The sequence below is a fragment of the Scyliorhinus canicula genome, chromosome 2 (genome assembly GCF_902713615.1).
Source record: "Scyliorhinus canicula chromosome 2, sScyCan1.1, whole genome shotgun sequence".
In the NCBI taxonomy this organism is placed as follows: domain Eukaryota; kingdom Metazoa; phylum Chordata; class Chondrichthyes; order Carcharhiniformes; family Scyliorhinidae; genus Scyliorhinus; species Scyliorhinus canicula.
The window spans coordinates 133,465,692-133,492,536 of NC_052147.1; the positions used below are offsets into that span (position 1 = coordinate 133,465,692).

At 51.4% G+C, this 26,845-nt stretch overlaps 1 protein-coding gene across 2 annotated transcripts in view; it reads left to right on the forward strand.

The window, feature by feature from the left end:
* Nucleotides 1-26,845, forward strand: part of LOC119958476 (aldehyde oxidase 1-like) — a 267,334-nt gene that overhangs the window by 43,771 nt on the left and 196,718 nt on the right. For both annotated transcript variants that reach the window (XM_038787024.1, XM_038787034.1), the window contains exons 5-9: nt 8,917-9,043; nt 10,864-10,925; nt 20,156-20,257; nt 21,431-21,511; nt 22,258-22,402. In XM_038787024.1, coding sequence (XP_038642952.1) covers nt 8,917-9,043; nt 10,864-10,925; nt 20,156-20,257; nt 21,431-21,511; nt 22,258-22,402 — 517 coding nt within the window. The remainder of the gene's footprint in view (nt 1-8,916; nt 9,044-10,863; nt 10,926-20,155; nt 20,258-21,430; nt 21,512-22,257; nt 22,403-26,845) is intronic.

The following is a 26,845-nucleotide window of genomic DNA, read 5'->3' on the forward strand; positions in this document are numbered from 1 at the left end:
CTTGCCCCCCCCCCCCCCCCCCACCTCCCACTGACCCCTCAAACCTCCTTAAAGGAATCGATAACCGGCTTCCACCTCTGAGTGAACCCATCCACGGACCCCTTCAGGATGAACCTGACCTTCTCCAGCCTCAGGAATTTTGGCAGGTTGCTCACCCACACCCCTGCGCAAACGTATGTTTATCGCAGATCAGTACCCACACTGATGCAACCTCCCATCCCAAATACTACCTCCACTGCCCCACATCCTCAGAGCCGACATTACCACTGGGCTCACAGAGTGCCTGGCCGGCAAGAATGGCAGAGGCGCCCAACAACAAACCCCTCAAACATGTTCCCCTTCAAGATGCCGTCTCCATCCAACCCCACACCGACACCTCCTAATGACCCATTTCCTAACCACGGCGATATTCGGCGCCCAGTAGTAGTTCATCATGTTCAGCAGCACCAGACCTCCCCCCCCCCCCCCCCCATTGCCACCGCCCCCTCCCCCCTCCTCGCCCCAGTTCCAGCAAAGCCCTCCTAACCCATGGGGTCTTCCCTGCCCACACAAACCCAGAAATCAGCGCATTGACCTTCCTAAAAACCTACTTAGGCACGAAGATTGAGAGGTTCTGAAACACAAACAGAAATTGTGGCAGCATCGTCATTTTCACCGTCTGCACCCGTCCCGCCAGTGACAACGGCAGCACATGCCACCTCACGAAATCCAATTTCTATCTGCTCCACCAGCCAAGCCAGCAGCCCCCATTACCTGGATACCCAAATATCTAAAGCTAAACCCCACTCCCCAAAATAGCAATTCCCCTAACCTCCTCTCCTGCCCTCTAGCCTCAATTGGGAACATAAGAACTAGGAGCAGGAGTAGGCCATCTGGCCCCTCGAGCCTGCTCCGCCATTTAATGAGATCATGGCTGATCTTTTCTGAACTCAGCTCCACTTTCCGGCCCGAACACCATAACCCTTATTCCCTTTATTCTTCAAAAAACTATCTATCTCTCTCTTAAAAACATTTAATGAAGGAGCCTCAACTGCTTCACTGGGCAAGGAATTGCATAGATTCACAACCCTTTGGGTGAAGAAGTTCCTCCTCAACTCAGTCCTAAATCTACTTCCCCATATTTTGAGGCTATGCCCCCTAGTTCTGCTTTCACCCGCCAGTGGAAACAACCTGTCTGCATCTATCCTAACTATTCCCTTCATAATTTTATGTTTCTAAAAGATCCCCCCGCATCCTTCTAAATTCCAAAGAGTACAGTCCCAGTCTACTCAACCTCTCCTCATAATCCAACCCCTTCAGCTCTGGGATTAACCTAGTGAATCTCCTCTGCACATTCTCCAGTGCCAGTATGTCCTTGCTCAGGTAAGGAGACCAAAACTGAACACAATACTCCAGATGTGGCCTCACTAACACCTTATACAATTACAGCATAACCTCCCTAGTCTTAAACTCCATCCCTCTAACAATGAATGACAAAACTCCATTTGCCTTTCTAATCACCTGTTGCACCTGTAAACCAACTTTTTGCGACTCATGCACTAGCACACCCAGGTCTCTCTGCACAGCGGCATTTTAAAATATTTTATCATTTAAATAATAATCCCATTTGCTGTTATTCCGACCAAAATGGATAACCTCACATTTGTCAACATTGTATTCCATCTGCCAGACCCTAGCCCATTCACTTAAACAATCCAAATCCCTCTGCAGACTTCCGGTATCCTCTGCACTTTTTGCTTTACCACTCGTCTTAGTGTCGTCTGGAAACTTGGACACATTGCACTTTGTCCCCAACTCCAAATCATCTATGTAAATTGTGAATAACCAAATCATCTATTGTGAACACCTCGTTCTTTCCCATATTCAACTGGAAACCGGCCAAATTCCTCTAAAATCCCCAAGATGTCTCGGATACTACCCAATGGGTCTGAGGTATATAGCAACAGGTCGCCCGCATACAATGAGACCCTCTACTCGATGCCCCCCCTCCGCTCAATCCCTCACCAATCCCTCAATGCCCAAAGTGCCATTGCCAATGGCTCTATTGCCAAGATGTAGAACAATAAGGAGAGTGGGCACCTCTGCCTTGTCCACAATACAGCCCAAAATACCCCAAACCCAAGTGGTTCATCTGCACACCCGTGACCGCCGCCTTGTACAGCAACCATACCCAATCTACAAGCCCCTGTCTGAATTTGAACTGCCCCAAAATCTCCAGCAGTTACTCGCACTCCACCCAATCAAACACCTTCTCCCCTTCCACCGCCACCACTACCTCAGCCTCCTGCATCTCTGAAGGCATCATGATTATATTAAGCAGCCTCCTCACGTTTGCCATCAACTGCCTCCCCGTCTGATCTGCGCCTATCACCCCCAGGACTCAGTCCTCGATTGGTTCGGCCAACACCTTCGGCAACAGCTTGGCGTCTACATTAATAATTTTGGGCGGTACGACCCACACTGCAGTGGATCCTTATCCTTCTTTAATATCAGGGTGATAGAAGCCTGCGGCAATGTTGGGGGAAGGGGGAGGTGAGAGGGTGAAGCGATCCCCCTCTCCCTTGCTTCGTTATGCGCCCTCAGCAACAGTGGCCTCAGGTCCACCCCAAACCTTTTCTAAAACTCCCATTCGGTTCTGGGGCCTTCCCTGTCTGCATCACCGCCATACTGTCCATCACCACCCTCAGCCCAATTGGTGCCCCCAGTCCCTGAACCAACTCCTCCTTTACTGTGGGAAACTCCAGCACGTTCAAAGCCGGTCGTATCCTCCCCCGTCCCGGCTGGGGGCTCAGACCCGTATAGCCTTCTGTAAAATGCCTCAAACAAGGCACAGCAAGGTATTACAGTATTTAGCACCTTTGCTTCACACAACTTCACCTCCTTTTTAAAGAGGACAGCCTTTGCCCCGTTAAACCCGACCTTTCTCTTTACCAGTTCTGCTCCCAGGTCCTAGGACACCCGCAGCTCATTCCCTTCCCGGAACATTTCCTGGTCTGACTCGCCCATCAAAGGATCTTCTCCTTGTCCAGAAAGTGGTGCAACTGCACCACCATTGCCCTGGCGGCTTGCCCACCTGTGGCCACCTCATCAACGCCCTGTGCGCTCGGTCAACCTTCACAGGCTGGTAAAAAGACCTCCCCCCACCCCCATCAATTTCTCCAGCATCTTAGTCATGTTAACACCAGCCTCCAGTTAACACTAACACCTTCAATGCATTCAGGCACCCAACAATCCTGAGGTTTTGTCTTATGGAGCAATTCTCCAGGTCCTCCACCTTCTCCCTCAGCCGCTTCTGGTTCTCCCGCATCACCCCCACCTCGGCCACGGATGAGGCTATCTGCTCCTCATGTTCCCTCACCACCTCCTACACTTTCAGGATTGCCTGGCTCTGGGACTCCAGCCTCTGCTCCACTCTCTCGATCTTCAACTTAATCGGTTCCACCTCCGTGGACAGGTCTTTCCTCTGCTGCCGAAACTTTTAATTGAGGAGGTCTATTAAATGCTCCATTGACCACTGGGTGGGCAGGGCAGCCCCCTTGCCCTCCACCATCTTATCCAGTGGTACGCCACAAAGACTCTCCTGTTCCAGCAACTCTTTCCTTCTTGCATCACTCCCAGTCCGTGGATCCAACCACCAGCCACACCAGAGGAGTCATACTTTCTCCAGGCTCTCCTGCACCTCTGGCTCTCAAATACTTTGCCTCTTGGGCGGGGAAAAGACCGAAAAAAGCCTGAGGATTCCCCCTCTGAGGTGTCTTGGTCTCCATCTCGGAGTCAGAGTCTGCTGCCTCCGTCATCTCGGCGTCTTTATCTCCACACGGTTCTGTCACGACCTGCGCAGGCTTTGAGTGAGGCACCAGAGGAAGATTGTGAGGAATACTTTCCATTGTGTCTGGTCTTTGCGGCTGAAGGAATGAGCTCCTGGGGCGGGCAATCTTTGGCAGGGATAGTCTTCTGGACCAAACATGGTCTACATCTTTGCGCTGGAGACACCCCTGGGCATGTACCTGGTAAATGATAGGGCCCGTTTGGTGAAAGATTACGCCAGGGACCCACTGGGCACCACAGGCAAAATTCCGAAAGAACACTTGGTCACCGGGCGTAAACTGCCGAATCGGCCGATGCCGAGAAAAACCATGTCCCTGCTGTTCTTGTGTGCGGCGTACTTTTGCGCCAATGTCTGGGAAAACCATGCTAAGGCGGGTGTGAAGTCTCCGGCCCATTAGGAGTTCTGCGGGAGCTACCCCAGTCACCGCATGGGGGGGTGGTCCTATATGAAAACAAAAAACGAGCCAGTCTCGTGTCCATCGACCCGGAAGAATGCTTCTTTAGGCCTCGTTTGAATGTCTGCACTGCGCGCTCCGCCAACCCATTTGAAGCCGGGTGGTAAGGGGCAGTGCGGATATGGCGTATGCCGTTCATCTTCATGAACCTTGCAAACTCCTCACTTGTGAACGGAGTGCCATTGTCCGTGATCAGCACCTCGGGGAGGCCATGCATATTGAAAGACAAACGCATCTTGTCGATTGTTACGCAGGACATTCTGCCTCCCATTTTATGCACCTCTAGCCATTTAGACTGGGCTTCGATTAATAGCAGGAACATGGATCCTTGAAAAGGGCCGGCGAAATCTGCATGCAAGCGCGCCCAAGGCTGCCCTGGCCATTCCCAGTGATGTAGGGGCGCGGCCGGCGGAAGCTTCTGATGCTCCTGGCAAATGGAGCAGTTTTGGGCCACCTTCTCAATGTTGGTGTCGAGGCCTGGCCACCAGACATAACTCCGGGCCATTCATTTTGGTCACACCTGGATGCCCATTGTGCAAGTGTCAGCTCTTGTCCTTTTTCCGGGACAATCACACGCGTACCCCACAAAAGGATGCCATCTTCCACGCTGAATTCGGACAGCTCGGAGGAAAATGCCCGCAACTCGCCTGGGAGCTGTCTATGCTGCCCTCCATACAGGACTATGTGCCGAACCTTTGACAGGACTGGCTCCGTCTGGTCCACTCGGATCTGTGATGCCGTGACAGTCAAGGTGTCCATAAAATTTAGGGTTGCGACCACCTGACCGGTCGTGGGGGTCGACATGGGGCCGGTCGATAAAGGCAATCTGCTCAGTGCGTCGGCATTCCCTATCTGGGTTCCTGGTTTGTGCTCCAGAGAATACTCGTATGCAGCGAGCAACAAAGCCCAGCGCTGGATCCGTGCAGAAGCAATGGGCGGTATCGGCTTATCCTCTCTGAAAAGTCCCAGCAGAGGCTTATGATCAGTCACGATAGTGAAGTGGCGGCTGATGAGCCATCAATTGCACGAGAGATGAGTTGCTTTACAAAAGTTAGGCTTTAATAGCTAGAACTTAGCCCTGCGGTTGTCTACAATAAAATGGACGACCGCCGGGCGTTTCGACTATTTATACCTCGGTAAGGAGGCGTGGTTAACTCAGCCTCTCGACCAGTCTGAGAGCTGTCACATGACTGGTCTCAACCAATCGGTCGAGAGGCACATGACCAACGAGGGCCAATGGTAAGCCGGTGTTTTGCCCCAATGGCAGACAGCTATGCAAATCATATCACCACAGCGGCCATATACGTACTGGTGGAAACGTTTCACCGCAAAGACCACTGCCAGGCCCTCCTTCTCGATCTGCGCGTACTTTTTTTCCGCTGCAATGTGCGGGAGGCGAAAGCTATCGGCCGCTTGGCCCCGTTCTCCATGTTGTGGGACAGGACGGCCCCAATACCATATGGGGATGTATCACATGTGACAAGCAAAGGTTTTCCAGGATCATAGTGGGTTAGTAACCGAGACGACGACAATTGTTGTTTTACCCGCCGGAAAGCGGTTTCTTGCGGCTGACCCCAAACCCAGGTGTGATTCTTTTTTAGCAGAAGGTGCAACGGGGCCAGCGTAGTTGCCAGATTGGGGAGGAACTTTCCGTAATAGTTTATGAGGCCGAGAAACGAACGGAAACGCAAAGTGTCAGTCGGGGCGGGGGGCCGTTGAATCGCGTACACCTTCTCTGCGACGGGGTGCAAACCTTCGCGGTCCACCCGATAACCCAGGTAGACTACTTCCTTCGCCTGAAAAACGGACTTTGTGCGACGTAAACGGACTCCAGCCTCCGAAAAGCGTCTAAGGACAGCCTCCAAATTTTCTAAATGTTCCTGCTCTGACATCACTGTGATCAAAACGTCATCCAAGTAAACAGCAACACGCGGTAAACCTCTCAATATGCCCTCCATAACGCGTTGAAAAATAGCGCAGTCAGAGGATACTCCAAAGGGCAAACGTGTATATTTATACAGGCCCCGGTGTGTATTAAGCGTTACATATGGCCGGGAGGCAGGGTCCAGCTCCAACTGCAGGTAGGCGTGACTCATATCTAATTTTGTGAACAAGAATCCGCCTGCAAGTTTCGCGTAGAGATCCTCTATGCGAGGCATTGGGTATCGGTCGAGTCAGGAAGCCGTATTCACTGTAAGTTTATAGTCACCGCACAAGCGAACTGTGGCATCTGGCTTCATTACAGGTACAACTGGTGCTGCCCAGTCAGCGAAACGGACGAGCCTGATGATACCCAAAGTCTCCAAACGAGTGAGCTCCCCTTCTACCTTCTCGAGCAAGAAGCAAGGCACCGGGCTCGCCCGGAAATAGCGCAGTGTGGCTCCTGATTCGACTTGGATACGGGCTACAGTCCCTTTTATTTTCCCCAAACCGGGCTGGAATACATCTGGGTATCGTCCCAGCACCTCAGTCAACCCTCCAGAAACTGTTTGGAGGATGTGCTGCCACTGCAATCGCAAATGGCGCACCCAGCCCCGACCAACAGCCGCGCACCACGATAAGTGGGAAACATCCCTCCTGGCATCCATAAACAACAGGGGTCATCGTAGTTCCTGCAATGTCCAATGGTTCCCCCATATAGGTGGCCAACCTGGCCTGTGTGTCGGTTAATGTAAGGGTCTGTATACCCTGCTTGATGCGGTCGAATGTCCCCTGGGCGATCATGGGGACCACTGCGCCAGTGTCCAACTCCATCTCAAGTGGGTAACCATTACCCGTACTGTCACTTTAATGGGGGCCACACAGGGAGCTGCCACACAATGCAGCTGCAGGCAGTCATCCTCCGTCTCCACGTCCTCTGGAGTAGTCACCGCAGGTTCATCCAAATTAAAGGTACGGCCCCTGGGCTGGCCCCAGTTTCGGTCGGAACGACAGCCCCTCTGGCGCCCCCAGGACCGGTGTCCGCAACGGGGTCGGCGCCTACAAGTCTGACACGGACATGGCTGCTCATCCATTGGTTCTGGAGAAGGCTCCCTTCAGGGAGGAATATCTGGCAGCCACTGGCATCGATCTGGACGTCGCCTTGCCCAAGGTACCGCAGGGGTGCGGGGGGATGCTTTCGGACGGATGGGGTTGCACCCCAAGGCATGCACCTCCATTCCCTGTACCTCCTGCACTCCTCGTTCTGCGCTCTCTCGGGACAATACTATTTGAATGGCCTGTTGAAAAGTCAATGTTGGCTCGGCTAACAACTTTCTCTGGATGGCCGCATTGTTAATACCACAAACCAAACAAACGGTCACGTAACGTTTCTGACAAGGTCTCACCATAGTCACAGCACTCCGCAATCCTACGTAGCCTGGATAGAAAGTCGGCAAGGGATTCTCCTGGGGTCCTTTCAGCGGTACTAAACCAGTAACATTGGACTATCGTGGATGGGGTTGGGTGAAAATGTTGCCCCACTAAGTTCACAAGTTCATCAAACGTTTTGGTATCCAGCGCAGCTGGGTACGCAAGGCTCCTAATCACCTCAAACGTATGCGGGCCACAGGGGGTGAGCAATATGACCACCTGGCGCTCGTTTTCGATTATGTTGTTTGCCCGGAAATAGTAACGCATCCTTTGTGCGTACTGGTTCCAGCTTTCCAGCGCAGCATCAAAAACATCCAAACGTCCATACAGAGGCATGGTGTAATAGAAAACAACTTCCAACCTGTGTCCAACAAAACCCCAGGGAGGTGGCTTCAGCAGTGTAGACAGCTATTCACTTTAACCCTCGTCGCCAGTTTAGTGAGGGCCACGAAGAATCCAGCACAAGTTTTCAGGATACAAAGAAAAACATTTATTTACAAATTAACATATATATATATATATATATATATATATATATACAACAGCAGCAACAACTTCTCTTGCTGCCAACTCCTCTCTCCCTGGTTCCAAACTGGCCAGCTCTATTTATGCAGGGAGTCTGCTAATTTTTTCTCCGCCCCCCTCATTGGGGAAGCTCATACGCCCATAGGATTGTGGGATTGTTCTTAGTCCCCAGCCAATGGTAAGCAGGCAGGTTATAACAATTATTATTAAGTCCCAAGCTTGTCCTGAAATGAATACTGAGAAGTGACTTGTGTGCAGCAGGGAGGAGTCCTGGGGAAAGATCAGGTCAAATATTCTTTTCCAATTTCAATTCTTTCTCAAATGATGCAAAAATAATGAATGATTAGGAGTTATAAGCCATGTGATCTTTTGGGGACTGTGCTGGATTTTTTGAGGGTTGCGAGCGATTGGTCTTGTGTGTTAAAATCAGGAGCACAGCATTGTAGAACGTTTCCAGGAGCTGGTTACTGCTTTGACATCGACAAGTTATGACAAAGTGAGTCGCTGGCTCGACAGGCATTCAGACACATCACCCGAGCTTTACAGAAGTTATCCGATTTTTAATCCCACTGCTAACAACTTGCATCAGCTGATATCAGGATGTAACTAATTGGCAATACAAATGTATACTGCTGGGATAGGCAAGTTAAAATGTATTTCATCATTGTCAAATGTCACAAATAAAGGGTTAAGCAATTTGTTCATTATCTTTCTCTCTCTCTCGCTCTCCATCTCTCCCCTCTTCCTCTTTGACCAGGAGCGCATTGCCAAGGCCCATGGCTCCCAGTGTGGCTTCTGCACCCCAGGAATGGTGATGTCCATGTACACCTTGCTTAGGAACAATCCATCCCCCAGCACGGCACAGTTACAGCAGACCCTCGCGGGTAAGAAACTCATATCTCTGCCCATTTCCAACATGATCCCGTCCCAGTTCCAGAAATAACATCTGGTACAGCCACATTAACTTGAGCTGTTTTCAAGGGTGAAGTTCTGCCTTGGGACTGGTTGGATAGTCGCCGAGATTGCAGATTCAAAAGTCATTTTGGTGACCTGGGTGGTAATTGATTCAGTTACAAGTCAGTGAATTTTGCAAATTCATTCACTTATTCCCAGTGCTCTGACAAACCTAAATATTAATGCTGTCGAATATACCTCAGTCTGTTTTAAATTAGAAAAGATGGAACATGCCAACAACAAGATTTTGCGTTTATGCAGTGACTTTAACATTGTAAACTATCCAAAGGCATTTCCCAGAAACGTCATCAAACAAAAATTGACACCAAGCCACACAATGAAATACTAGGATAGCAAAGTAAGAATACTTGCATTTATATACAACCACTGGTACCTCAAAACATTTACAGCTATTAAAGTACTTTTGAAATGTAATCACTTTTCTAATGTAGGAAATGAAGCAGCTAATCTGTGGATAGCAAGGTCCCACAGCAATAATAAATGTCATCACAGTCCCAGAGGATGCTCTCCTCTTTAAAAGCTGGCTGGTGGCGAATTAACCTGAGGGTCACCACACCTCAGGCAAGGGGCAAGGTTGAGAAAGCTGGTACAGAAATTGAACCAATGCTGTTGGCAATGCCCCACATCACAAACCACTGTCCAGTCCACTGAGCTAACTAACGCCAATGTGATAGTGACCAGAAGATCTGTTTTGTGATGTTGATGGAGGTATACGTATGGCCAAGACTCTGGGATACAAAATCATGGATAATCATAGAATCTACAGTACAGGAGGCCATTCGACCCATCGAGTCTGCACCGGCCCTTGGAAAGAGCCTAAGCCCATACCTCCACCCTAACCCCACACCTCCACCCCTATCCCCACCTTACCTTTCTTGACACTAAGTGAATTTAGCACAGCCAATCCACCTAACCTGCACACCTTTGGACTGTGGGAGGAATCCGGAGCACCCGGAGGAAACCCACGCAGACACAAGGAGAACATGCAGACTCCACACAGACAGTGACCCAAGCCGGGAATCGAACCTGGGACCCTGGAGCTGTGAAGCAATTGTGCTAACCACTGTGCTACCGTGCTTCTCTGCCCTTCTTCCGAATAATGCCATGGGGTTATTTAATCAAACTTGCAATGGTGAAATGTTTAACCCCTCACCTGAAAGGCAATACCTCTGACAGTGCCTCTCCCTTCGTACCGCACTGCAGTGTCAGCCCAAATGTTTGTCTTCAAGTCCTTGGTCAAAGGTATGTTTTTTGGAACGCCTGAAAGGAGGGCAAGGTACAGAGGGAAGATGGTTAGGTAAGGAATTTCAGATCTTGGGGCCTGGGATACTCAAGCCACCACCTTCCTGGTGGAGCAATTAGGTGGGAATGCTCTAGCACCAGAGTTGGAGGAATACACAGGTGTCAGAAGTTGTAGGATTGGTGGAGGTTGGGGAAGGACATGGCTGGGGAGGCATTTGATTGCAATGTTGTGAAATTTAAAATTGAGGCTTGAGTCACAGCAGGTCAGCGAGCACAGGGGTAATGCATGATCAGGACTTGGTGGAAGGTAGGACATGTGCAGAAACTGCCTTGATTCTGCCTGTCTTTCTGTACCATTGGTCCCTGGAGTTGACCAATCCCCTTATTTTCCCTACCTGCTTTCCTAAATGCTCTAAGATACTGTGACCATCAGTTTATTTCTATTTCTGTCTCAGTTCTGTTCTTGAATTTCACCCGTCCCTTGCAGGAAACCTTTGCCGTTGCACTGGATACAGGCCAATTGTCGATGCCTTCAGAACATTCTGTACGGTAAGTATGGTCAAACATCAGCCTTTAAAATGATCAAGATGTGGAGATGCCGGCGTTGGACTGGGGTGAGCACAGTATGAAGTCTTACAACACCAGGTTAAAGTCCAACAGGTTTGATTCAAACACGAGCTTTCGGAGCACTGCTCCTTCTTCAGGTGAATGGCGAGGTATGTTCCAGAAACATTTATATGGACAAAGTCAGAGATGCTGGACAATGCTTGGAATGCGAGCATTTGCAGGTAATCAAATCATTACAGATCCAGGGAGAGGGATAATCACAGGTTAAAGAGGTGTAAATTGTCTCAAGCCCGAACAGTTGGTAGGATTTTGCAAGTCCAGGCCTGATGGTGGGGGGTGGATGTAATACGACATGAATCCAAGATCCCTGTTGAGGCCGCACTCATGCGTGCGGAACTTAGCTATAAGTTTTTGCTCGGCAATTCTGCGTTGTCGCGTGTCCTGAAGACCGCCTTGGAGAACGCTTACCCGGAGATCAGAGGCTGAATGCCCTTGACTGCTGAAGTGTTCCCCGACTGGAAGGGAACATTCCTGCCTGGTGATTGTCGCACGATGGCCGTTCATTCGTTGTCGCAGTGTCTGCATGGTCTCGCCAATGTACCACACTTCGGGACATCCTTTCCTGCAACTTAAGAGGTAGACTACATTGGTTGAGTCGCACGAGTATGTGCCGCGTACCTGGTGGGTGGTGTTACCACGTGTAATGGTGGTATCCGAGTCGATGATCTGGCATGTCTTGCAGAGATTGCCCTGGCAGGGTTGTGTGGTGTCGTGGTCGCTGTTCTGAAGGCTGGGTAATTTGCTGCAAACAATGGTTTGTTTGAGGTTGCGCGGTTGTTTGAAGGCCAGTAGTGGGGGTGTGGGGATAACCTTGGCAAGATGTTCATCTTCATTGATGATGTGTTGAAGGCTGCGAAGAAGATGTCGTAGTTTCTCCGCCCCAGGAAAGTACTGGACGACGAAGGGTACTCTGTCAGTGGTGTCCCGTGTGTGTCTTCCGAGGAGGTCGGTGCGGTTTTTTGCTGTGGCGCGTTGGAACTGTCGATCGATGAGTCGAGCGCCATATCCCGTTCGTACGAGAGCATCTTTCAGCATCTGTAGGTGTCTGTTACGCTCCTCCTCGTCTGAGCAGATCCTGTGTATACGGAGGGTACATACGGACTGGCCACTGTCTGGAGCATGGAGTTCAAAATTGAAGTATTAACATCAAATCAGTGTTGTATGCTGATCAAATCTATAATCTATCTGTTTCAGTGATGTGGAGATGCCGGCGTTGGACTGGGGTGAGCACAGTGAGAAGTCTTGCAACACCAGGTTAAAGTCCAACAGGTTTGTTTCAAACACAAGCTTTTGGAGCACTGCTCCTTCCTCAGATGAATGAAGAGGTATGTTCCAGAAACATATATACAGACAAATTCAAAGATGCCAAACACTGCTTAGAATGCGAGCATTAGCAGGTAATTAAATCTTTACAGATCCAGAGATAGGGGTAACCCCAGGCTAAAGAGGTGTGAATTGTTTCAAGCCTGGCTGGGGTTACTCCTATCTCTGGATCTGTAAAGACTTAATCACCTGCAAATGCTCGCATTCTAAGCATTGTCTGGCATCTTTGAATTTGTCTATATATATGTTCCTGGAACATACCTCTTCATTCACCTGAGGAAGGAGCAGTGCTCCGAAAGCTAATGTTTGAAACAAACCTGTTGGACTTTAACCTGGTGTTGTAAGACTTCTCACTATCGGTTTCAGATCATAGATTTTTATCAAAATAGCATGCGGCATGCTATGTGCACATCTATGTGGATGCTATTTTGGATCCTTAATGGTACTTGCAATGCCCAGAACACATGGGCTACTAAGCCCAATTTCTCATGCCATTTTGTTTCTTTTTCGGCGATCACTCACTAACAAGTATGAATGTCCACCTAAGGAACTCCATGTTATTGGCCATGGGTTCTGTGGGTTCTTGCATGGCTGATGAGTCCGATCCTAGAGTTGCATCTTCGACTGCACACTTGGCAGGTGTTCCTGGAAGGCGGGACCGGTCCTTAGACTCTAGATCACTGGAATTCCTTTCTCGGGCTTCTTTTCCGGGCCTCCTCTTGCCATCTGGTGTCCTCGAAGAATTGTATCTCTTCCATCAGGAGGTCCCTCCAAGGAGGTCTCCTTTGAGCAAGGGCCTCCAGGCATTTATCTCTATTTTACATTTCTTGAGGTAAACCTTCAGGCTGTCTTGAAAAGCTTCCTTTGTTCTTCTCATGGGCGAAATTCTCCGACCCCACGCAGGGTCGGAGAATCGGCCAGCAGCGGCGTTAATCCCGCTCCCGCAGGGTTTTTAAATCTCTGACCGACCAAAAACCGGCGCTGTGCAAATCCCGCCGGCAGCCTCTGAAAACAGCTAGCGCCGGCGGGATTTAATTTTTTTTTAGTTTCCACAAATCTCCGGCCCGGATGGGCCGAAGTCCCGCCGACGTGGCCACGGGTCACGTCGGCGAAAATCACAGTTGCTTTAAAACGGCGTCAACCATTGATGATGGTTGACGCCGTTCAGTGTCGGGGGGTGGGTTGCGGCATCGGGGGGGGGGGTGGGGTGCGGCAATCGGGGGGGGGGGGTGGGTTGCGGCATCGGGGGGGGTGGGTTGCGGCATCGGGGGGGGTGGGTTGCGGCATCGGGGGGGTGGGTTGCGGCATCGGGGGGGGTGGGTTGCGGCATCGGGGGGGGGGGGGGTTGCGGCATCGGGGGGGGGTGGGTTGCGGCATCGGGGGGGGTGGGTTGCGGCGTCGGGGGGGGTGGGTTGCGGCGTCGGGGGGGTGGGTTGCGGCGTCGGGGGGGTGGGTTGCGGCGTCGGGGGGGTGGGTTGCGGCGTCGGGGGGTGGGTTGCGGCGTCGGGGGGTGGGTTGCGGCGTCGGGGGGTGGGTTGCGGCATCGGGGGGGGGGTTGCGGCATCGGGGAGGGTTTGCGGCATCGGGGGGGGTGCGGCATCGGGGGGGGTTGCGGCATCGGGGGGGGTTTTGGGGGGCAGCGGTGTGCAGAGAGGGGGGGCAGCGGTTTGCAGAGAGGGGGGGCGACGGATGCCCGGGGCCAACGCACCGTCGCCCCCCCCCCCCTCTGTACGCCGCTGCCCCCTAGCATCGGGGGGGGGGGGGGTTGTGGCATCGGGGGGGGGGGGGGTTTGGGGGCAGCGGTGTGCAGAGAGGGGGGGGGCGTCGGATGCCCGGGGCCAACGCACCGTCGCCCCCCTCCTCTGTACGCCGCTGCACCCTACCCCAACCACCCCCCCACCACCCCTACCTCCCTCCCACCACCCCTACCTCCCTCCACGCCCCTACCCCCCTCCCCACCCCCCTCCCCCCTCCCCACCCCCCTCCCCACCCCCCTCCCCTCCCCCCTCCCCCTCCCCACCCCCCTCCCCCTCCCCACCCCCCTCCCCCTCCCCACCCCACCCCCCTCCCCCTCCCCTCCCCCCTCCCCCCTCCCCCTCCACACCCCCCTCCCCCCTCCCCACCCCCTCCCCACCCCCTCCCCACCCCCCTCCCCACCCCCTCCCCACCCCCCTCCCCACCCCCTCCCCACCCCCCTCCCCACCCCCTCCCCACCCCCCTCCCCACCCCCCTCCCCATCACCCCCCCCATCACCCTCCCCATCACCCCTACCCCCCTCCCCACCACCCCTACCCCCCTCCCCACCACCCCTACCCCCCTCCCCACCACCCTTACCCCCCTCCCCACTACCCCTACCCCCCCTCCCCACCACCCCTACCCTCCTCCCCACCACACTCCCCACCACCCTCCCCACCACCCTCCCCACCACCACCCCTACCCCCCTCCCCACCACCCCTCCCCCCCTCCCCTACCCCCCTCCCCTACCCCCCTCCCCACCACCCCTACCCCCCTCCCCTACCCCCCTCCCCTACCCCCCTCCCCTACCCCCCTCCCCCCCACCCCTACCCCCCCCCCCCACCACCCCTACCCCCCCTCCCCACCACCCCTACCCCCCTCCCCACCACCCCTACCCCCCCCTCCCCACCACCCCTACCCCCCTCCCCACCACCCCTACCCCCCTCCCCACCACCCCTACCCCCCTCCCCACCACCCCTACCCCCCTCCCCACCACCCCTACCCCCCTCCCCACCACCCCTACCCCCCTCCCCACCACCCCTACCCCCCTCCAACGCCGCCCCCCATCTCTCGCAACGCCGCAACCCCCCCCCCCCCTCAATGCCGGGGTTCCCCCCCCCTCTCAACGCCGGGTCCCCCCCCCCTCAACGCCGGGTCCCCCCCCCTCAACGCCGGGTCCCCCCCCTCAACGCCGGGTCCCCCCACCCTCAACGCCGGGTCCCCCCCCCTCAACGCCGGTACCCACACCCCGTCCCCCTCCCTCTGAAGGCCGGTACCCACACACCCCCCCCTCTCTCCTCCTCCCCCCCTTCCTTCCTCCTCCCCCCCTTCCTTCCTCCCTCCTCCCCCCCTTCCTTCCTCCTCCCCCCCTTCCTTCCTCCTCCCCCCCTTCCTTCCTCCTCCCCCCCTTCCTTCCTCCTCCCCCCCTTCCTTCCTCCTCCCCCCCTTCCTTCCTCCTCCCCCCCTTCCTTCCTCCTCCCCCTTCCTTCCTCCTCCCCCTTCCTTCCTCCTCCCCCTTCCTTCCTCCTCCCCCCTTCCTTCCTCCTCCCCCCTTCCTTCCTCCCTCCTCCCCCCTTCCTTCCTCCCCCCCCTTCCTTCCTCCCCCCCTTCCTTCCTCCCCCCCTTCCTTCCTCCCCCCCTTCCTTCCTCCGTTAGTGGGGGGGTGCGGTGCGGCGTTAGTGGGGGGTGGGGGGGGTGCAGCGTTGGAGGGGGTAGGGGTGGTGGAGGGGGTAGGGGTGGTGAAGGGGGTAGGGGTGGTGAGGGGGGGGTTGGGGTAGGGGCAGCGGCGTGCAGAGGAGGGGTGCGACGGATGCCCGGGGCCAACGCAACGTCGCCCCCCCTCTGCACGCAGCTGCCCCTACCCCACCCCCCCGCCCCCCCCACTAACGGAGGAAGGAAGGGGGGGAGGAGGAAGGAGGGGGGACGGAGGAAGAAGGGGGGGAGGAGGAAGGAAGGGGGGGAGGAGGAGGGGGGTGTGTGGGTACCGGCCTTCAGAGGGAGGGGGACGGGGTGTGGGTACCGGCGTTGAGGGGGGGGGGTTGCGGCGTTGCGAGAGATGGGGGGGCGGCGTTGGAGGGGGGTAGGGGTGGTGGGGAGGGGGGTAGGGGTGGGGGGGTGGTTGGGGTAGGGGGCAGCGGCGTACAGAGGGGGGGGGGCGACGGTGCGTTGGCCCCGGGCATCCGTCGCCCCCCCTCTCTGCACGGCGCTGCCCCCAAACCCCCCCCCCCGATGCCGCAACCCCCCCCGATGCTGCAACCCCCCCCCGATGCTGCAACCCCCCCCCCCCCGATGCTGCAACCCCCCCCCCCCGATGCTGCAACCCCCCCCTCCAAATGCCGTAACCCCCCCCCCCCCAAATGCCGCAACCCCCCCCCCCAAATGCCGCAACCCCCCCCCCCCCCCCCCCCCCGATGCCGGAACCCCCCCCCCCCCAAATGCCGGAACCCCCCCCCCAAATGCCGGGTCTGTCTCTCTCCTCCCCCCCCCCCCCCCAAACGCCAGGTCAGTCTCGCTCCTCCTCCTCCTCCAAAAAACGCCGGGTCTCACCACTTCCGCAGCTGGTGAAACTGACGCGTATCGCGTCAGTCAGCTGTTGGCCCCTCCGGGAACGGAGAATCGCCGCCTAAAAGAAGGCCCCCACGCCGGAGTCATCTACTCCAATTTTGCTCGCCGGAAATCGGCGTTACGACGGTCTGCAGAGAATTTCGCCCCATGTTCGGGAGTCTTTCTTGAGCTGGGTGAAGAAGATTTGTTTTGGCAGTCGGGACTCTGACACTCGAAGCATGTGGCCGGCTTAGCGGAGTTGGTTTTGGATGACCATGGCCTCAATGCCGATTCTCTTGGCTACTTCAAGGACACTGATGTTAGTACACCTGTCCTCCCAGCTGATGTGGAGAATCCATCTCAGGCAGCATTGTTGATAATTCTCCAGGGCCTCATGTTGGTGTCTGTACATTGTCTTAAGTTTCTGAGCTCTAAAGAAGATTTGCGAGGACAACCACCTTGTACACAAGGATCTTGGTGTCAACACAGATATCACAGTACCCAAAGCCTCTCATCCTTAGGCATCTGAAAGTTCACAGATTGGATGCGATATTAGATCTCCGCATCAATGTCAACCATAAGAGGAGAGATGGCTCCCCAGGTATGGGAAATGTTCCACGCTTTATTGGGTTCTCCATTGATCTTGGTGGAGGGAGAGACGGTATTTTGCCCTGGAGCGGGTTGATAAAGGATCATAGAATAGAATCATAGAATCATTACAGTGCAGAAGGGGGCTATTGGGCCCATCGAGTCTGCACCGATGCATGAAAAGAATACCCTACCTTGGCCCAAGCCCCGACCTACCCCATAACTTAACCTTTTGGGCACAAAGGGGCAATTTATCATTGCTAATCCACCTAACTATGGGAGGAAACCGGAGTACCCGGAGGAAACCCACGCAGACACGAGGAGAAAGTGCAAACTCCATACAGACAGTCACTAAGGCCGGTGTTGAACCCTGGTCCCTGGTGCTGTGATGCAGCAGTGCTAACCACTGTGCCAACGTGCCGCCCCAAAGACTTCTTGAGGTTAAGGCTGAGACTAGTTCTTTTGTCTGCTTCCATGAAGGTGTTAAGCATGGTAGGGGGTCGTCTTGACATGTCAGACCCCATTGGAGCGCAAGAAGGCCGAGGAATCTTGGCTCGTGAACGAGGGCTCATTATCAGACATGAGGACCTCCAGAATCCGAGAGGAGAGGCGGAGTTTCTTGATCATCTTTGCCCTCGTGATCGACAGTATTCGCTAAACCTCCATCCACTTGGAGTGCGCGACGATTAGCAGAAGAATCATTGAGCCAAAAAAGAGACCGGCAAAACTGACATGGATGTGGGCGCAAGGACAGCCAGGCCATTCCCATGGATACAGGGGTGCAGCAGCAGGGAGCCGCTAGTGTTCCTAACAGACATCACACTATGGGACACCTTCTCGTTATTTGCGTCCATACCAGGCCACCAGACGTAGGTCCAAGCTGACATCTTCATCCGTGAGGCCCCAGGGTGGCCACTGTGTAGTCACTTAAAATTAATTACCGACCGGGCAGCACGGTAGCATGGTGGTTAGCATAAATGCTTCACAGCTCCAGGGTCCCAGGTTCGATTCCCGGCTGGGTCACTGTCTGTGCGGAGTCTGCACGTCCTCCCCGTGTGTGCGTGGGTTTCTTCCGGGTGCTCCGGTTTCCTCCCACAGTCCAAAGATGTGCGGGTTAGGTGGATTGGCCGTGATAAATTGCCCGTAGTGTCCTAAAAAGTAAGGTTAAGGGGTGGGGGGTTGTTGGGTTACGGGCATAGGGTGATAGGTGGGTTTGAGTAGGGTGATCATGGCTCGGCACAACATCGAGGGCCGAAGGGCCTGTTCTGTGCTGTACTGTTCTATGTTCTATGTTCTCCGGGATCACCACCCGGGCTCCCCAGAGTAAGACCCCATCTTCCACACTTAACTCGGTCAACTTGGTGGCGAAAGCCTTCAGCCTCTGATAACTGATCTGCAGTGCGTCAATGAGGACAGCCTCATGCAGCTTCGACAAGACGGGATCCCTTTGCGCCCATTCGCAGATACGCGAGGCCATGACGGGAACAGTGTCAAACAAATGTAATACAGCGATAAACCGTTAACACTGTGAGGAGGCACCGACTCCGAGAGCAACGGCAGGCGACTCGGTGCATCAGCATTGGAAATCTGGGTCCCTGGACGGTGGCCGAACATGTATTCATAAGCCACTAGTAGCAGCGCCCAGTATTGGACTGACTATGGGCGGAATGGCCTTATGTTCTTTAAAAAGATCCAGCAGCAGTTTGTGGCCAGTGATCAATAAGAAATGCCGTCCGTACACATATTGATGGACTTTCTTAACGGCGTAGATCATCGCCAAGCCTTCTTTCTCGATGTAGGCATCACGGCACTCGGCCGCCGACAAGGCCGGCTTCTGATGCGCAAAACACTGCTCCGGTCCCATACAGGGAGGCGTCACAGGTGACGATCAAAGGTTTCCGAGGGTCATAGTGCGTCAACAAGCTCGAGGTTGTCTGGCATCTCTTTATTTGCTAGAAGGCGACCACAGCAAGGTCACTAAAACATTGATCCATAGGGATTCATACATTCCAGGCTCTGAAATTCAATTTAATTTTGATTTTCTGACTGCAGATAGATGAACTGCTAGATACGGTTTTCCAGCCAGGTTGGGGATGGCACTGACTATTTTTAGGACACCTTTTCTCGCCCCTTCTCTATACGGGGTGAGCAGAGTGGATCCTGAAGAGGGTTGTTCAGTTGTGAGGAAAGCTGCTGAAATGCTCTCTTGTTTCCATTCAAACTGGAGATGACTGAATCAAACTCCATCGCCTACATGCTAGTCTGAAGCTAGGGACTTCCAGATCTCACAGTCCTGTCCCCGTCACCTCTCACTGCAGGGTTTGTCTGTTTTGGGGAGGTATGTGCTAGTTTCCTCTAGGTAGACGTCTGGTGCGCGACACTTTTTTCATTTGGCTATGCTGTTGAACATCAGCAAACACATGGTCCTTGACAAAGGATAGATCCAGTTCCAATGACAAGGGAACCTCGATGACTGGGGATCTTCCTACTGATGCTGTCTTTAGCCGCCATCACAACCACTGATACCAAATGAGTAGCTTCCGCCTGATCTGCTGTTAAGGATTTATTTTAGATTGCGCTTTGTCTGGTTCCTCCTCTCCGACCTTACAGTCATGGGTGAGCCTAGCAGGAGCTTGAATCTCCGGAGGGCATTGCTCTCGGGATCAACAGAAGCCTCTCCACCACGGAAAGGTGGCAAAGGAAAGGTCATGCCTATAGTCACCTTCTCAATTAGTTATTTTCCACTCCAGGGAATACAAGCCAGGCTAATTAACTTACCCTCAGCAATACTTCACCCTTATTGGTAAGCATTATTTAAGTCACCCATTGTAATTAATGATAGCCTTAAAGTTTTAGCAGTTTTTCTGCTGTGATGGGTAAAGGTTGCAGTGAAACATTGTAGATGAAACACCCCAGTCAATATTCATCATTCCCAATTCTTTTTTCAAACTCTTTTCTTCTAGGCAACCACCTGCTGCCAAAAGGGAGAACCAGGAGTGAGCTGTCCCCTGGGAAAGGTTGAGCAAGATGGAAGCTCAACAGAATCTATGGCTAGAGATCAGGATGTACGTCAGAAACTATTGGGTCTATTGTGGGAAGGTTCTGTAAACTGTGTTGATGTTATAGCAATGAGACTCTGACCATGCCAAGGAGCCATTTGAAGCCTATGATCCCAATCTTCTGTAAACCTCTCATTTGGCTCCTGAGCCTCCAGTCAAGGCCAGACTAGATGAAGAATCTTACTCAAGCTCAGTTATCCCAGCTCCCATAGTGAAAGAGAGAGGCCTGTTTTTGGGGGTGGGGTTATCCCAGCCCCTCAGCGAGGCGGAGGACTTGATATTATCGATAAATCTAAGGGTATCACACATTGATATTCAAGCTTTGCTGTTTTATTGAGTGGTTCAATTCAATGAAGATTAGTCATTGCAGTACAGTTTGAAGAGTCCTTAGCACTCATAAATAGTACACAGCAAGGTAACTAAAACATTGATTGATCTACAAACATACTTGTTTAAGTTCCAGCTGGTTTTCAGTGCCTGAGAATCATAGAATCAGAAGGAGGTCATTCAGCTCAACGTGTCCTGCCAGCTCTTGAAACAAGATATCCAATTAGCCCAATTCCCTGCTCCTTCTCCATGGCCCTGTTTATTTTTTCCCTAAGAATTAATCTAATTTCCTTTTGAAAACTGCTTCTAAATTTGCTTTCACCACCCTTTCAGGAAGTGGATTCCAGATCTTCCGCTCTCCCAGCCACGTGTTTCTCGATGGCGCGGGATTCACGATTCCCGCTCATTGGCAAAGGGATTTCCCATTGAAACTATGAATGCCGCCAGGAAACCCGCAAATAGGGATGCTCTCCCAGCGGGAACAGCGAATGGCAACGGCTGGAGACTTCTGGCCCATAACAACTGATTATGTTAAAAAGATTCTCATCTCCCTTCTGACTCTTTTGTAAATCATCTGAAACATTTGCTCTCTGGTTACCAACCATCCTGCCAATTGTAACTTTTCTCCTGTATGAAAATCCTTCCTAAGTATGAACGCTTCTATCAAATCTCCCCCTAACCCTTTAAGGAGAAAAACCTCAGTTTTTCTAGTCTCTCGATATAACTTAACTCTCATCCCGGTTACTATTCTAGTTAAGGCACATTGAGTAAGTGAAGAGAGGAACAAACAAGAAAACTGAGTGAAGGAGGCAATATATTCTGTTCTGATCTCTCTCATTATGTCCATTTCAGATGTGCAGCCAACTGTTCAAGGCAGACGATTTCCTGCCACTGGATGACACACAGGAGTTGATATTCCCACCAGAGTTAATGGTAAACAGGATATCTGGCTTTTTTAGCAATTGTTCTTGGGTTTGCAGGTAATTTGGGTGTCACCTGATATGAGGTGCATTGACGCACATTACTGGGTTAGTGTAAAGAGAACTTTACACTGTATCTAACCCATGCTGTGCATGTCCTGGGGGTGTTGGAGTGACTGTTTGCAGGGAGCTTTACTCTGTATCTAACCCGTGCTGCACTGCCCTGGGGGTGTTTCATGGAACAGTGTAGAGGGAGCTTTACTCTGTATCGAAAATAAAAACAGAAAATGCTGGATAAACTCAGCAGGTCTGTATCAGACCTGTGTTAGTTGCTCTGGGGATGTTTGATGGGAAAGTATAAATAGAGGGTGCTTTACTGTATAGCTAATCTGTGCTAGATTAGATCTGGGACCACTGGGTGACCTTCAATGACAAGTATTGTATCTCTGAATTTGATTCTGAATTTTTGGTTTCCCAGAGGCCTGTTTATTGCGACAAGTATATGTAGTAATCCACGGGAGGCAGGAGTTCCTTCACCACACCAATATTTATTTACAATAACGATATTACAGGAGCAGCTACAAACAGTGCTGCTAGCAGTCCAGTCAACTTAAGACTGGCTCACAAAGCCTATACAGGTGATTATATGGACCCCCTCAATGAGCTATCATTGAGGGAGCTCATACTCCAATTGGCCAACCAATAAAGCCAATTGGAGTTCATTACAGTACATCACTAACATATCTGTCTTTGATGCAGCTAATGGAGGAGAAGCTGGAGAAGAGAACTCTTGTGTTCCGTGGGGAGAGAGTGATGTGGATTGCTCCTGCAAAACTGGAAGAACTCCTTGAACTGAAAAGCCAGTATCTCAAAGCTCCCCTTCTGGTGGGGAACACTAACATTGGTGAGAATGAATTACAGGGTGATTCTGATCTGGTGAGGCTGTGACATTGCTCCGACTTAAAAATGTTACTTTTTAATATTTAAAATGTTAATTGGCTGCTGCTCAATTCTAAGTAGGCAGCTGAACAGTTACCCAGTCTTCCTGTAAGAATGATCCCTGGAAACTTCTAGTGGCGGCTATGGAGTGAGTGGTCGCATATGTGGTAGCTCCCGCTCGTGGCGGTCTTTTTGTGGCCTTTACACCAGTTTGCAGTTGGAACTGTGAAGGGAAAAGGTGTAGGAGTGTGAGCAGAGGAGATTGACCCCCTAGTTTATGGAGCAGCGGACCAAAGGTTATGGTTATGGGTAAGCGACAGTGCAGGGTTTCTCAGGTTGGAGAAAATCAAATTTGCCTTAAGGAGTTGGTTACAGGGGTTTGCTCAGAAGTGGCAGCCATTCATCAACTTCTTTAAGGAAAATTAGTCTGTCATTTGTGGGGGGTGGGGGAGGAGGGAAAAGGGGGAGTAATAGAAGAGATGAATAAGGGTAGGAAAACCGATGAAGGGAGGACTATGAGACGGAGTGTTTATATGGACCATGCTGGGTGGGATCTGTGATTGGGGGTATGTCTATGTTATTGTGGGTATTTTGTCTTAGTTGGATCTTTTTGATTAAAAGTGCTAAAATCATAAATGCCTTAATAAAGTATTTTCTAAAAATAATGATCCCTGGAAACAGAAATGGGCAAGGGAGCTCACTAACTGCGCTCCCCACCTTAAAGCCCCCCACCACTGGACTAGAAATGTTCAGCTCCTTAATGCCATGATCTGTGCTATATCCAGTCCTATCTGAACAATCTAGCCCAGTGGTTCTCAACCTTTTTTAACCCATGGACCCCTTTTCCTTTTAATTTTTTTTTGTGGACCCCCATAGCCATTCCACAGAAAAAAAAGCTTCTTATATTTTTCACTAACAAAAAAGTAAAGGAATTGTATCAAATATTAAAGAAATAGTAAATGATTATGCTTTATTTTGAAGGAAAACTAATTTATTGCAAATAAACATATTTAACAATTAAATTCTATAGAGCATTATGTACACTAGTAAATAATTCATAATAAACCATTTTAAGATAGGCCTAAGTGAGTAATTAAGAAAAAAATGCAGATTTATTCAATGAGATCCCTGTGGTTGATGCTGCTCAGCGAGTTTTTTTATATTCGGCTCCATCGCGGTCAATGATAGTCGAAGATCACCCTTTTTCACAATGTCGAGTCTATTACGAGCTTTTGATAATAAGTGAAGAACACGACTAAATCCTGATTCAACAAGGTAAGATGATGGAAAAGCTATAACTTAGAGCTGTGCTTTATCCCAGAGTAGTGGGTACTTTTTAGCAGTGTCATTTGTTTTCCATATATTATGCTTCCCATCTTTGAATTTTGCGTGCAATATTTTGTCACTTTGTAATTCAATGAGGGGCTCCTGTAAAGAAATGTCTACATCGGCAGCATTAACTTCAAAAGGAATTGCCACCCAAGTTGGTATATCCATCATGAGTAGGTCACTAAACTGAGCTTGCATATTTTCATGCAAATTTTCCAAATATTCAGCATACAATGCAAGGTCATCATCGTGCTAATCGCTGCTAATCGAGGTCAAACAAGGAAACTGTTCAAATGCACGACGTCTGATATTAATTTTGTACAGTGGCAGTTTTCTCAGAAAAGCAGTAATAGCACCTTTACTGGATATGAGATCAGAATGTTTTCCTTGGAGCTGTTTATTAAGTAAATTGATTTTTTCAAATATATCAGATAAGTAAAATACATCACATTTAGCTGCAAGCAGTTGTTCTCCAAGCTGGGTGTTAGCCAGAAATAAGACAATAGAGTCCCAAAGTTCAGTAAAACGATGAAGACAATTCCCCTTTGATAACCACCTCACCTCAGTATGCATTACAAGGCGTTCAAACTCTTCTCCATTTTCTCTGCAGAATTCACGAAAGAGGCGATCTCGAAGAGAATTTGATTTAATATGGTTAACCACTTTTAAGAATTATATGTAAAATGTTAACAAAACGAAAAGATAAATTTGCACCAAATGCAACATATATTTATGAACCAATACTTTTAATATCTCTTATCTTGTTGCGACGGAGTTTTGCACGGAACTGAAGTGACCTGCTTGGGTCATGTCAATATTTATAGCTCCTGAGAGTTGATAGTTTCAACCGAAATCGTTTCTGCTACTAAAGAAGTTAATGCCGTTAATCCTTCCTTCATTAGCGTGGTAAACTAATCCAAGGGAGATTAGTGGGACAATTAGGGCCACAGCAAATGCACCTTTTTGGTTCTGAGCTCCGTCAGCCCTAAGGTAAATTAGATAGATTATAATCTCTCTTTGACCTTTGTCAGTGCGAGAGAGAGAGAGAGTCTAATTTGTTCTGAAGTAGAATTGCTCTATGGACCACTAAAATATCACCGTGGACCCCCAATTTGGTATTTTATTGGGGACCCCGGTTGAGAACCATTGATCTAGCCGAAGGATGTAGTCGCACGAGTGGCTTTCTTCCCGCTACTCATGATTCCTAAGCCTTATGATTGTTGTTTGATCTCTCTGTTTGTCTGCATCATTTGAACTATTTCCTAGTTTCAGTAATTGTAGATCGGGATGTCCGGTGGAGGCCATCAGCTGAGCGGTCACTCGAGAGGTGCCTCTCGTCTAAGAACTAAGACTACGGCCTTTTCATCCCAACAAACAAGCACCAAAAGTACTGAGAACCCCGAATTAAACCCCCCCCCCCCCCCATCGACCATACTGCTAAACAGGATGGGAAAAAGCCAACCACCCAGCTGAAAAGCCTGCAGAGACAAGGGGAGGGAAAGCTCAGGCTCGGAGCAGGGAACCACACGTGGAGGAGTGGAGCTGGTGAGGGCCGACCCCGCAAAGCCTAGCGCATATCCAGGCGCTAATGGACAAACTGACAAAGACCATTGATGTGTTGGGTGCTCTGGCTCCGTGGAACACATACAGGCCACCAACACTTAAAATAGTACAACACTATTTTATTAAACTATAAACTGTTGAACATACTCTTACTGTGGGTTAACACGATGTTAGATTGAACTAAAGACCTGTGCCTATCCTAACCAGTCTAATCACTCAGCACATGGTGTATGTTTGTGGCAATAAATAATGTGTGGTGATAATGTTCCTAACTACATGTGGGGTGCGAAGACATATTTCCAGGATTATGTACATGAAAACTAAGCTATTTACAAGGGAAGGTGCCTGGTGCAGAGAAACAGTATGCAACAAGAGGAACGAAAACAACATTATATACAAACCAGGAAAATGATCAAACAAAGCAACAAAACATTTCAGAGAGTCCATAAATTTGTAAAGTTCATAAAATTAGTCTCTGAGGTGGGCGACGAATTCTGGTTGACCGCCTCAAGGGTGGGTCGAGAGCCATCGGTTCAGGAGTGTGCTGGACTGCATCACAGTCAGGGGGAGGCAGAGTGACAGGAAGCTCTGCATAGTCTGTGGCAGGGTCAGCAGGGAAGTGAGGCAACACCGGAGGATCACGTGGCGAGCGTGGAACGAGGCGAAGGGTGCATCGATTGCGGCGCAGAATAGAGCCGTCTGGTAGCCGAGCCAGGAACGAGCGGGGGGCCACCTGCCTAAGGACAACTGCGGTTGCAGACCAGCCACCATCCAGGAGATGGACACGAAAATTGTCGTCTGGAGTGAGAGCAGGAAGATCAGCAGCACGAGATTCATGAGCTGCCTTGTGCTGTGCACGAGACAGCTGCACCAGCGAAGAACTGGAATATGGTCGAGCTCTGGTACATGGATGGACGGCACCGTCGTCCTCAGGGTGCGATTCATGAGTAGTTGGGTTGGCGACAGGCCACTGGACAGTGGGCGGAGCGATAGGCCAGCAAGGCAAGGTAGAAATCAGATCCAGCATCGGCAGCCTTGCATAGGAGCCTCTTGATGATGTGTACTCCCTTCTCCACTTTGCCGTTGGATTGGGGGTACAGGGGACTGGACGTCACATGGGCAAAATTGTACCGCCGGGCAAAGCTGGACCATTCCTGGCTGGTGAAGCAGGGGCCATTGTCTGACATCACCATGAGCGGGATGCTGTATCGAGCAAAGGTTTCTTTGCATGCACGAATGACTGCGGATGAAGTGAGGTCGTGCAACCATATCACCTCCATTTCGCAGCAAATTTGGACAAGGCGTTCATCTGAGGCAGGTAGATTGGAGGCCGCAAATGCCACCTGGGCGTCAACCTGGCAGACAAATCCCGCTGGGTCATATGGAGTGTTGACTGACCTGGAGAGAGCGTCAGCAACGATGAGGTCCTTGCATGGGGTGTACACCAGCTGGAAGTCGTACCGCCGGAGCTTGAGAAGAATACGCTGGAGGCGAGGCGTCATGTCGTTCAAGTCTT